General features: G+C 44.1%; 1 protein-coding gene across 1 annotated transcript in view; it reads left to right on the top strand.

Moving 5' to 3' along the window:
- The window catches only part of STXBP4 (syntaxin binding protein 4), a 132,173-nt gene that overhangs the window by 27,994 nt on the left and 91,360 nt on the right, over positions 1 to 12,819 (top strand). The window contains exons 7-11 of the mRNA XM_083727582.1: positions 1,508 to 1,586; positions 4,478 to 4,572; positions 8,503 to 8,599; positions 10,290 to 10,402; positions 11,146 to 11,235. Coding sequence (XP_083583708.1) covers positions 1,508 to 1,586; positions 4,478 to 4,572; positions 8,503 to 8,599; positions 10,290 to 10,402; positions 11,146 to 11,235 — 474 coding nt within the window. The remainder of the gene's footprint in view (positions 1 to 1,507; positions 1,587 to 4,477; positions 4,573 to 8,502; positions 8,600 to 10,289; positions 10,403 to 11,145; positions 11,236 to 12,819) is intronic.

The following is a 12,819-nucleotide window of genomic DNA, read 5'->3' on the forward strand; positions in this document are numbered from 1 at the left end:
AAAATGAAAGGAACATGATGCAATGCTTTGCTCCATGAATAACAAGCCTCTGCAGAGACACTAGAAACTTTTGGAAAAAGAACATTTCTGTGGGAGAACAGAGAAATAAAAAGGAGGAGAATGACTGACAAGAACAAGGAAATAACAAGAACTGGACAGAACTGGGGGAACATTTGGGATATTCAGGTTTGACAAGCTTATGGATACAAAATTGGAGGTTTTACTCCTGGATATAAAAACCTGGATAGAAGAAATGGGCCCTTATTTGATAGACTCCTTCTACGATTGGACATCCGTAATTAAAGACTGGCAAAGAACCTGAGGGACATAGTGTAATGTGGGAACTCCAGGAAGATATTAGAAGTGGAGGGATAGGTGAAACACAAAGGGGAAAGAGGGGAGGGAAAATTGGAATCCAAAGGCTGTAAAATTACTATTCATATTTATCTTATTTCCATCTGTACTATGTTTGAAAGGGGGAAACTCGTGGAAGGGTATAGATCGATCTTAGGGGATGAGAATTTGGATAAATTGGGTTATTGATGAAGAGTGTAATTTGGGGATAAGAACTTGTTGAATTTAATTGCTTATTTGGAAGATTTGGAACACAAGAGGGGGTAGGGAGGGGAAGTCCTAGTTATTGGCAAAAAGTTTATAGATTGGATTTAATTTGTTTTGATTTGTTTTAATTTGGAAAACCTTAATAAAAATTATTATATAAAAAAAAAGGAAAACCTCTACGTGCCTTTTGCGTAATAAATGGCACCCAGTTCCTGCTTTGGATCTCCTCGTTCTCGGGACCACCACCGTAGCCACTGTCTGTGTAGAGCTACTAAGAGAAATTGGACATTTTTAAAAAGCAGTGTCAGGGAGGTAGGAGTGTATTGAAGCCTTTTTCCAGCCTTGGATCCAGCATGGAATTCCTTAGCTAGGGGCCCTCCGTCGGGAGTGCACTTTTACCAGTTGTGCAGTACTTAAGGTTGCCCACATATCTGATGGAATGCACCCTCCCGTTCTTTGTGGCTGGCGGTTTGGCTTGGTGTCCACGGATTGGTCCGGCCTGCCAAATTAAGTTCCTTTTGGCTTCAATAGCTTCTCTCGCTCTCTGCAGTTAACAGTGTCCCTTCTAGCGTGGTTGCATCACTGCATGAGTTGATAGGGTGGGGATGAATTTCTTTGTAGCGGCAGGCGGAGAAAAACTAAATAACCATTGTTTATTCCAGCTGTTCTGGGGCTGCTTGAAGAACAGTCAATACAGACCACTCTTCCAAAGCTGCTTAACATAATTCTATGGGCGCATGTTGCAAAGGGAACCAGTTTCTTTTAAAGCTTTTGCTATGTATAGTATATTCATCTGAAGTTTAGATAAAGCATTAGCCAGGGCTTCTTTTCTGTAATCAGCCTGTGTGTGTGTGTGTGTGTTTGGTTTTTAATGACATTTGTTTGTTTGGTCCTTAACCTACTTTACCCGAAGGCACCTCCTTATTTTGTGTTTTTCCTTTCATAGACGAAAGCCGGATTCAAGAAGAGAGAGCAATCTCCCGCATTTTCTGCAAACAACAGTACCGCTGATGCACCTGCTGGGGGTAAACGCTCACTTCCTTGCTTTCTCATCACATAGTTGCCATTACCTTTCTCACAGGAGTAGCATTTAATGTGTTTACTTTTCCTTTAGAAAAAGCCTCTATTATGCACCAATTGTTCCCCTAACACGAATGAATGGATTGTCTAGCAGTCCCTTTCCAATATAATGGCCATTGACTATTTTGTGGGATGGCTGAACGAGGATGGATTTTCCTTGCTTGTAACCAGCAAGGACAATGGTCCCTTTCCTTGCTCATTTGTCTTCTACAGCTATAGGATTGACACCTGGGGTTTGGGGCTGTGGGTGCCAGGGCCTGGTTCAAAGCTCATGATGTAGCGACCTTTCTGAAGCTAAACATATCTGGGTCTGGCTAGTGAAAGGATGGGATACCATCAAGGAGGCCCATGTAAGCCACCTTGAGTGCCATAATGGAAAAGATGTGAGATATAAAGGGTGGCGCTGTGGTCTTAACCACTGAGCCTCTTGGGCTTGCCGATCAGAAGGTTGGCGGTTCGAATCCCCGCAACGATGGTGAGCTCCCTTTGCTCTGTCCCAGCTTCTGCCAACCTAGCAGTTTGAAAGCACGCCAGCGCAAGTAGATAAATAGGTACCACTGCAGCGGGAAGGCAAACTGCATTTCCATGCTCTCTGGTACTCATCACGGTGTCCTGTTGCGCCAGAAGCTGTTTAGTCATGCTGGCCACGTGACCTGGAAAGCTGTATGTGGACAAACACTGGCTTCCTCGGCCTGAAAAGTGAGATGAGCACCGCAATCCCATAGTCGCCTTTGACTGGACTTAACCGTCCAGGAGTCCTTTACCTATAAAGGGAGTAATAAATGGTTTTCAAAGTCTGTTTCAGGGAATACCAAGGTTGCAGGTTCGATCCCCATTTGGGGTAGCTGCGTATTCCTGCATTGCAGGGGGGTGGTCTAAATGATCCTCAAGGTCCATTCCAACTCTACAATTCTATGAATATGGGGTTGTCCATAAGCTTTCTCCCTGAGAATATCTGTAACGCTGGACAAGCTTGCCCTCCATGACAGCTCCTCCCTAGAACACCCTCCTCTCAGATGTCAAGGAAATAAGCAACTACCTGACTTTGAGAAGACATCTGGAGGCAGCCATATATAGGGGAAGTTTTTAATGTTTGGGGTTTTACTGTGTTTGATATTTTTATTTGTTGGAAGCCACCCCGAGGGGCTGAGGCGCCCCAGTCAGATGGGCGGCATACAATTAAATTGTTGCTGTTGTTTCAGTGTATTCTAGGATAAGCCCTGGTTTCTGTAGCAGTAGTTCCATTCAGTAGGCCTGGCTGGAGCCCTGCATGAACTAACACTCCCAGAATGCTTTGCAATGCCACACCGGGCACCTGTGGCAAACAAATAGGCTTCCCTGGAAGTAGGCAGATTGAAAACCTGTCAAGCTTATATAATTAGTAATCAATAGGCTCACTTTGGCACAGCATGGTGAATAACACCGGCGTATCTGAAGATCCAGTTGCCATAGAAACTTAAGTATTTTCTAGTGCTTATAGGACTCTGCACTTAACATATGTTTGGCACATGTATATTAAGGATATAAAATGAGTGTAAAAGCACCTTGCATTTTGTTTTCACATTTGCCAAAGGTTGGGTAGGAATCAAGGGCTCAGGCATAGGCAAAATCCTTGTTTTGCCTCAAAGCCGCTTCTCCTGTATGTATGTATAGCTATAGATGCAAAAATATGTTGGGGTATTCTAAAAGCACGTGCACCTTGGGTGGTAGAATACTGTATGGGTTGTCTAGTGTTGGTACAGCCATGCTTGCTCAACCATGCATATAACACACTGGTCCTGAAAGACCTACATTGGCTCCCAGTACATTTACGAGCACAATTCAAAGTGTTGACGCTGACCTTCAAAGCCCTAAACAGCCTCAGCCCAGTATACATGAAGGAGCGTCTCCACCCCCATTGTTCAGGTCACTGAGGTCCAGCACCGACGACCTTCTGGCAGTTCCCTCAATGCGAGAAGTGAGGTTACAGGGAACCAGGCAGAGGGCCTTCTCGGTAGTGGCGCCCGCCCTGTGGAACGCCCTCCCGTCAGATGTCAAGGAAATAAACAACTATCTAACTTTTAGAAGACACCTGAAGGCAGCCCTGTTTAGGGAAGTTTTTAATGTTTGATGTTTTATCGCATTTTTAATATCCTGTTGGGAGCCCGCCAGAATGGCTGGGGAAACCCAACCAGATGGGCAGGGTATAAGTAATAAATTGTTATTGTTATTGTTATTGTTATCGCTATGCAAATATGTAGGCTTTGGGGGCTGTTTTAGAAAGCAGTTTTGGTGACTTGGCAGGAGTCCAAAGAAATGCCCCCTCACCACAAAACAAATAAATTATGTGCATCTGTGCCACAGCCTGTATCAACTTATTTCTCTCTCTCTCTCTCTCTCTCTCTCTCTCTCTCTCTCTCTCTCCATCTTCTGTTTCCTTTTGACTGTTTTTAAAAGAGGTGCCACAGGTGCAAGCCATGTGCCTCTCTCATGATATGACCGTTCATGTTTCAATAATGTCTGTTTGATCCACAGCCGATTCATTCCCCGATTATCCTCCAGGTTTTTGTGTGAGGTGCCCCCCCCCCCCCGAGACTCTCATATCTTGGTGGGTTCGTACAGTAAGGTTCAACTAGTATTTCAGCAGCATCCATCAGTTTCCATTTGAGATCTGTAATAAACATTTAAGTTGCATCTTGCTTACCGTTTAAAGGGGGAAGGGATAACAAACACGAGTTGATTCTGGTATTCAGGTGATTAGCTCCAGTTGTTTGAACAGCAGGAGTTCGGAACACATCCTTCAGGAGAAAAAGTTCCAATTAGATTTCCAATTAATGTGCAACCTGTTGTCTCTTAGCTGTTGGCCCCATGTGGAGCGATGATTATGGACCACAAAGAAGGAAGATTTCCCTAAACCCCACTGTTCGTCTCCAAGCAGATAAACTAGAGATGGTAAATATCTTCTGTCTTATTTTTTACCTTTGTTCCTGTGGCAATTTGGTGACAGAAATTACTATTCCACATGGGTAAATAACACTCGTGAGACCAACGGTTTGCTGTGCTGAATCGATATGAAATTATGATGAAATTATTTAGCAAATAATGAAATGGTCTGGCTGGATGAAAATGTTTTTAAGCTTTGGATGCTACTCTTTCTGCTGCGATTTCCTCTCCTAGCATCAGAATTGCCTTTTGCAAATGTTGCAGGAACCTTTAGCCCAAATCTAGGGAAAGTCGTGCTTGAGTTCCCATTGACTTTATATCCCATTAATTTCAGCAGTTTACTTTGGCTCTAGCAATTTACTTTGGCTCGGTACCCTTGTTGTCTTTCCTTTTAAAATATTTTTATAGTCACACTAGCTTATTTCTAGCGATCTCTAAAATTTGCAATATATTACTGTAGGTCTCCAGCCAAAGTAACTGGAAGATTCCCATTTTCGCCAGGAGTTATGAGCACTTTGTGGCTATGACATGAACTTGTAGAGCTTTTGTTCTTCTTGCCAAGTAAATGAATTTCAGCAAGGACTCTTTGGACTCACAAAGAGAGTGGCAAGGACTGAGGGCTTGTGTGTATTCAGATCCAAATAGAGGAGTTTACACGTTAACACAGCAGATGAAGAAAAGGATTAGAGTGGGGTCAGCAAACTTTTTCAGCTGGGGGCTGGTCCACTGTCCCTCCGACCTTGTGGGGGGCCGGGCTATATTTTTTTTGGGGGGGGGATTAAAAAATGAATGAATTCCTATGCCCCACAAATAACCCAGAGATGCATTTTAAATAAAAGGACACATTCTACTCCTATAAAAACACGCTGATTCCCGGACCGTCCGCGGGCCGGATCGAGAAGGTGATTGGGCTGGATCTGGCCCCTGGGCCTTAGTTTGCCTACCCATGGATTAGACAGTTTTGGAGCCACATTTTCTGTTTGAAATGGTTGCAAGAACGTTCACAGTGGAGGTGCCATCCTGCAAGTCCTTCTCCTTCCTCATTCCACCCTGTGTGCAATGAAAGCGAGTTGCAGGTTGGCTTCCTGAAAGGAATTGAGCAGAGCTCCTCCTGGGCGCATTGCTGCTGAATATGTTGCAACAGGCTCTAGGCCTTGGAGGAGCAGGTGGGTGGGAGACCTTGTGTTAGAGCAGGGTTTCCCAAATTTGGGTCTCCAGCTGTTGTCGGACTACAACTCCCATCATACCCCAGTGGTCGGGGATGGTGGGACTTGTAGTCCAAAAACAGTGGGAGACCAAAGTTTGGGAAACCCTGTGTTATAGCATGGATGGGCCTCTGATTGGAATAAATAGCTTGGCTTCGTTGAGCATCCTTGTCATGAATGTGGCTTTCCTGAATGGTGGCTACATGGAAGGGCCAGGTCCTACTTAACTCTTATTAAGAGCTACTCCGCAATGTGTTCACTCCCTCCATGCAGCGAGAGCAGGATGCCATCCAAAGAACAATATGGAAGCCTGTGATTCATTGTGAGTTTGGAGCAAGGAAGTATATTCAACAGGGCAGCCTTGCTTGTACACACATTTATTTGTTTTTTAAACAGCTCCCTACGGCTGTTTCTCATTTTTTCCCCCAATCCTAAGTTATGTTTGCAGCATCTCCCTATCAGTTTGCTATGTCCATAATCATATAAAAACCTAATGAAAATTCATCAGTATTTGGGGGTGCCTTTTTCCTCATATGCATGTTTCGGGGACGTTACTTTGCCCAATTTGCACATTTTCCTGCAAGCAGCCTTTCATAATGCAATGCATGCGTATGTAAATGTTTGTGCACATTTTTTTGAGGGGGGGGGGACAGCTTTGCAAAATCCAAGTGTGAATTTCAGAAAATGGCTGCATTTCAGCTTGTGTATTCTCTTAGAAAGTGTGAGCTCTTCCCTGTTAGTGAAGATCAGGTTGAGGGTAACGGACAACCCTTGCTCCTTCCTCCTACTTCTGAGTTGGAAAGTTGTGCTAGCAAACTATGGCAGGAATTTGCTGGAGATTTCACGCTTAGGGGCATTTGTAACCCAGCAGATAATAGAGAAGTTGAAGTCTCCCATTAGTAAAATTTCTTCTTTCCCTGAAACACCTACAGTTTGAGAGGAAAATGTTTTGGGTATCAGTGATACATTCCCCCCCCCCCCAAGTGCTTTCATCAAGGTGCTTTTATCAAAGTTCTGCCGCCGCCTTCTTCCCCAGCTTATTCCCCAAAGTTATTTTGCTAAAAAGATCTCATTTCTCTTTTTTTGTGATACCTTCTTCTCTCAATTCATCTATACCAAGAGCAGGAAAATAAGGGGGGAAAGAGCTGCGAGGGGCAGACCACTTAAATATTTATATCATTTTTGTGTAAGTGCTTGAAGATGGAGCTTCCGAATTTGCTCTTTCTTTCCTTTTTTTCTCGTTGTCAATTGTTTGTTTTAGGAGACTAAGTGCTGATGCAACCCACACTGAGTTGCGTATGCCTCTTTTCAAATCTCCTCTCTTTAACATCTTTGTTTGGGTGCCAGAAAATGGCACTGTGAATCAGCCGGGCTGCTTTATCCCCCGGCTTATCTTACTTTAATAGGTAACCCACCCACCCAACACCTAGAAGAAGCACCATCTACTCCCCGCACCCACTGCACACCTCCCTAACCTTTTCAGTAAGAGCCTGTTGGAACTCTTGCTTGTTGCGCACACGCCCTGATACATCGTGTGCTTACTTGGCCGCCACTAGCAGACCCATTAAAACATTACAAAGAGGATGGGTTAGGCAGCAGAGAAAGGATAAACCGGTGCTTATGTCGTTCTGAGATAATGTGCACAAAGCACTTTGAACGCTCCAGAGTGCCACGTAAATGCTCTTTTGTGAAGGCATTTTGCAGAATCAGGGTTTCAGTTCCGCCACAGCACACTTACGAGTGTATGTAAAACTTTTCTCTCTGTGGATGTATAGGAACAGATCAAGGGAGCCCAACCCAAGGGTGCCAGATATTTTTTTGGCGGGTCAGTGTTGCCACACATAGTTGATAACGAAACACAGCAGCTGCACACCATTTGAATAGTAAAGGTAAAGGTAAAGGTACCCCTGCCCGTACAGGCCAGTCTTGACAGACTCTGGGGTTGTGCGCTCATCTCACTATAGGCCGGGAGCCAGCGCTGTCCGCAGACACTTCCAGGTCACGTGGCCAGCGTGACGAAGCCGCTCTGGCGAGCCAGAGCCGCACACAGAAACGCCGTTTACCTTCCCGCTAGTAAGCGGTCCCTATTTATCTACTTGCACCCGGGGGTGCTTTTGAACTGCTAGGTTGGCAGGCGCTGGAACCGAGCAACGGGAGCGCACCCCGCCGCGGGGATTCGAACCGCCGACCATGCGATCGGCAAGTTCTAGGCGCTGAGGTTTAACCCACAGCGCCACCCGCGTCCCGGTGGGACGTCCCTTATTTGAATAGTAATGCCCATCAAGGCCTGGCCCCCTCAAATACTTTATTGTGAAGAGACCTCAGCCGCGAGGAGTTGGCTTTTATGGAACAGATGCATCCCATAATCCAGTGTTGGAGAGAGGAAATAGGAAGTATGTTAGTGCATTATTATTATTATTATTATTATTATTATTATTATTATTATTGCATCCCACCTTCTTCCCAGACTGGAAAGGTGACTTAAGCAAGTTAAAACAAGACTTATTATTATTATTATTTATTTATTTATTTATTTATTTATTTATTTATTTATTTATACCCCGCCCATCTGGCTGGGTTTCTGGGCGGCTTCCATCAGAATATTAAAATACAATAATCTATTGAACATTAAAAGCTTCCCTAAACAGATAAAAAGAGGTGCAATGCTCCATCATTGTCAGATAGAGAATTCAAACCCCTGTGCTTTCTCTCTCTCACCAAATCCCGCTTCTAGGCTCTGAATTATCTCGGGATTCAACCCACAAAAGAACAGCAAGAAATCCTAAGGCAGCAGCTCCCAAAGGATCCTAAAGGAACAGTGTCTTTTGGAGGTAATGAAGTGAGTTCTAGGCAAATGGTAACAGAGAATGCTGCATAAAAAAAGCCTTCCTCGCAGTGTTCGGGTGATACTTGCTTTTCAACATTGTGATAGAACATCAGCTAAACATCGTGACGTACTGAAATATCACGATGTCTGAAAGAAGGATGGAGCTATGGAGAAGCATTGGCTAGCTTCACAGTTTTTCCGCATGACGATTTTTGCATGGCACACACCATGATTTGCGATATACAGTAGTACCTCAGGTTAAGTACTTAATTTGTTCTGGAGGTCCGTTCTTAACCTGAAACTGTTCTTAACCTGAGGTACCACTTTAGCTAATGGGGCCTCCCGCTGCGCAATTTCTGTTCTCATCCTGAAGCAAAGTTCTTAACCCAAGGTACTATTTCTGGGTTAGTGGAGTCTGTCACCTGAAGCGTATGTAACCTGAAGCATCTGTAACCCGAGGTACCACTGTATTTGTAGGTCAAAAATTAGGAAACTGCTATCATAATACAGTCATATCTCATGTTACGTCCGCTTCATGTTACATTCTTTCAGGTTACATCCTGCGGTGACCCGGAAGTACCGGAAAGGGTTACTTCTGGGTTTCACCGCATGCAGAAGCGCAAAATGACTTCACGCACATGTGCAGAAGCGGCCATTTGCAACCCACACGTGTACAGACGCGCCTCTGTGGGTTGCGCTCTTTTCATGTTGCGAACGGGTCTACGGAATGGATCCCGTTTGCAACCAGAGGTACCACTGTATGGACTTCCTACTGGATTTGGATGATACATCAATATATCTCCCAGCCCTATTCATTACAGTAATAAACAGTGTTTAGGTTTGACCACACAAGGCTCTGCATTGTCATATTGTGGGCTACTCTCACAGTTTGCTTGCTTAGGGCTAGGAGCCAGGGAGTGGAGTCGAACGCAGTGGCAGCACGGCCCCAGGGGCAAGGGAAAGATGGGAAGGCGCCCCCCCTACAGCCAGTTGTGGCAGCAGCAGGAGGAGCTGCCAGCACTGAACTGCCTTGTACCCGGCTCCATGTTCACCCTCAGAACAATGGGGGACGGGTCGGCCCCCTAAAAACCCCCCAAAACATTTGGGGGGCCAAAGTGCCTCTGTCCCTAGTATGTGGAGAAGCGCAACCCATAGTTCACCAACTATTTAACGCAGGCATAGGCAAACTCGGCCCTCCAGATGTTTTGGGACTACAACTCCCATCATCCCTAGCTAACAAGACCAATGGTCAGGGATGATGGGAGTTGTAGTCCCAAAACATCTGGAGGGCCGAGTTTGCCTATGCCTGATTTAATGGGAAACTATGGGTTGTTCCGAAGAGGAAGTAGATAAATGAGCTCAGTGCCTGTAAGTGAGAGGAGAATGTGTGTGAATCCACAGGTCTCTCATCTAATTCGAGCCTTTTTAGGGTTGCCAGAAGCTAACATAACACTGATGGCAATTAACCTAGCTAACTTGTTAAAAACCCGGCTGTCATTTTGTATGCTTACAGATTTCCCTACGTGCAATTCATAGCTAGTGTTTTATAGGAAATGGGTGATGGGCAGAAACTTGGGGAACATCGAGAAAACATAGCAATTGTTCAACAGGCAGCTAAAAGTTGGGTGCAATCTTGAAATGGCTTCTTTTGCCATTGATCAGACATGTTCATGCTCACTTAGCCTCTGTTTCAGATTTTGTCCAGGTGGCAAGAAACCTATTCTGTTTACAGCTAGATGGGGCAGGTGGTGCCCAAGGACAGGCAGCACTTAATGCTCACGAAATTGCCCAATTACTAGATTCACAGGTAAGAAATGTGTCTGCTATGGAGCTCTGTACATTGATCTGGACTTCGTTTATTAATTTATTTAATTATTCATTCATTCATTGAATCCATCCATCTGTTCACTGAATAAATGAATAGATAATAACAATAATATTTTGTTACTTTTATTTCATACAGCTATCCTGTATTGTCCTTCTCCTGCTAGTATATTGTTGGGTTTTCTTCCCTTTAGTTTTGTGCCTTTCTAATGGTTGATTTTACGAATTTAATATTGCAAACCCCTGTTCAACCTTGCATTTTAAAATGAAATTGTCTTGTTAGCTTCCTCCAAAAAACCATCGGCTATTAAGCAATAACTTAGGGCTTTGATAAACACACACATACAAATATGTTTGAAGGCCAGCTTGTTGGATTCTCTTCTAATTATTCTGCTTCAATTTGTACTTGCTGATTTTGCAAGTTAAGTTAATTCATTGGAGTAGCAGGCAAATCTCTTAATAAGACTGGATTAAGTTGGTTTATAGTATTATTATTATTATTATTATTATTATTATTATTATTATTATTATTATTATTATTATCTCTGCAAAGCAATAACAATAAAAATAGCATCATTTTATATAAACTTAAAGCATTAATGGTTAATGTAGGTGTTATAAAATGTAGGTGTTTAAGTATCATCATGGATAAAACTGACCTAATTATTCCAAAATTTCTTTTAACAATCCCCACTCCCCCCCCCCCCAATATTTCAATGCATCCAGTTTGTCTCCTGTAATCCTTTGCAAAGAGAGGAATTGGAAGAACTTAAGAAAGAGAGAAGTGAAGCTTTACAAGAAATATGCAAATTGAAGGTAATAGTTTGCTTTGCTCATCTGAAACAAAATATACTCATCCCTCCAAGTATAGGGTTGCCATACATCTGGAATTTACTGGACATAGCCAGTTAACTGTAAAACAAAACAAGAAACAACAAAAACTCAATAACCTTGCCAAAAAAGGCTCAGCAACTCAATTTTCACTTTTTGAAATATGGCACCCCTATAATGCAAGTACTTTTTGGTGTTTAAAAAGTAGATTTTTAAATGGAATGCATTAAAATAAATTTGAAGGAGCGTAGCAACTGGAGTTTGTGTATTCTTTATACCATGTTGACCCCACTGAGTTAAAATTATTTGGCTTGATTTTGAGAAATAGATGGGATAACTGTTTCTGCTTCTCCAAGGAAGGTCCAACTCAACCATTGTTTATATGTGTGTGTGTGTGTGTGTGTGTGTGTGTGTGTGTGTATGTTTGTGAGTGTGTGTGTGTGTGCGCGCGCATATGTATATGAGCCTGCCCCACTTATGGGCTTCAAGTGGCCTACAGCAGTTTTATGTTAGTACAGTGGTACCTCGGGTTACATACGCTTCAGGTTACAGACTCTGCTAATCCAGAAATAGTATCTTGGGTTAAGAACTTTGCTTCAGGATGAGAACAGAAATCGTGCTCCAGCGGCGCGGCGGCAGCAGGAGGCCCCATTAGCTAAAGTGGTGCTTCAGGTTAAGAACAGTTTCAGGTTAAGAACAGACCTCCGGAACGAATTAAGTACTTAACCTGAGGTACCACTGTAAGTCTTTTCCCTTAGGGACTCTCAGTCTAAGACATTCAAATGGCTTCAGGGGTAAAGGTAAAGGACCCCCTGGACGGTTCAGTCCAGTCAAAGGCGACTATGGGGTTGCGGCGCTCATCTCGCTTTCAGGCCGAGGGAGCTGGTGTTTGTCCACAGACAGCTTTCCAGGTCATGTGGCCAGTATGACTAAACTGCTTCTGGTGCAACGGGACACCGTGACGGAAACCAGAGCGCACGGAAACGCTGTTTACCTTCCTGCCGCAGTGGTGCCTATTTATCTGCTTGCACTGGCATGCTTTCGAACTGCTAGGTTGGCAGGAGATGGGACAGAGCAACAGGAGCTCACCCCGTTGCGCGGATTCAAACCGCTGACCTTGGGCAAGCCCAAGAGGCTCAGTGGTTTAGACCGCAGCGCCCCCTGCATCCCTTCAGGAGTAAAAGAGACCATCCAGACCTACAGTGGTATCTCAGGTTAAGAACTTGATTCGTTCCGGAGGTCCGTTCTTGACCTGAGGTACCACTTTAGCTAATGGGGCCTGCCACCGCTGCACAATTTCTGTTCTCATCCTGAAGCAAAGTTCTTAACCCGAGGTACTGTTTCTGGGTTAGCGGAGTCTGTAACCTGAAGTGTCTGTATCCCTAGGTACCTAAGCTTTAGCAAGGTAGTAGCCTCATATGCTTGCAGACCATAACCCTGAAGGGCACCGCAATGGAGTATTGCTGGGTTACAGTGTGGGACTTGTATCAAGGACTAACTAGCTAACAGCAAACCTAGTGGCTAACCTTTGACCAGATCGTATCTCTTAGCCTAACGTATCTGGCATTA

Source organism: Podarcis gaigeae (assembly GCF_964106915.1).
Source record: "Podarcis gaigeae genome assembly, chromosome: 2".
In the NCBI taxonomy this organism is placed as follows: domain Eukaryota; kingdom Metazoa; phylum Chordata; class Lepidosauria; order Squamata; family Lacertidae; genus Podarcis; species Podarcis gaigeae.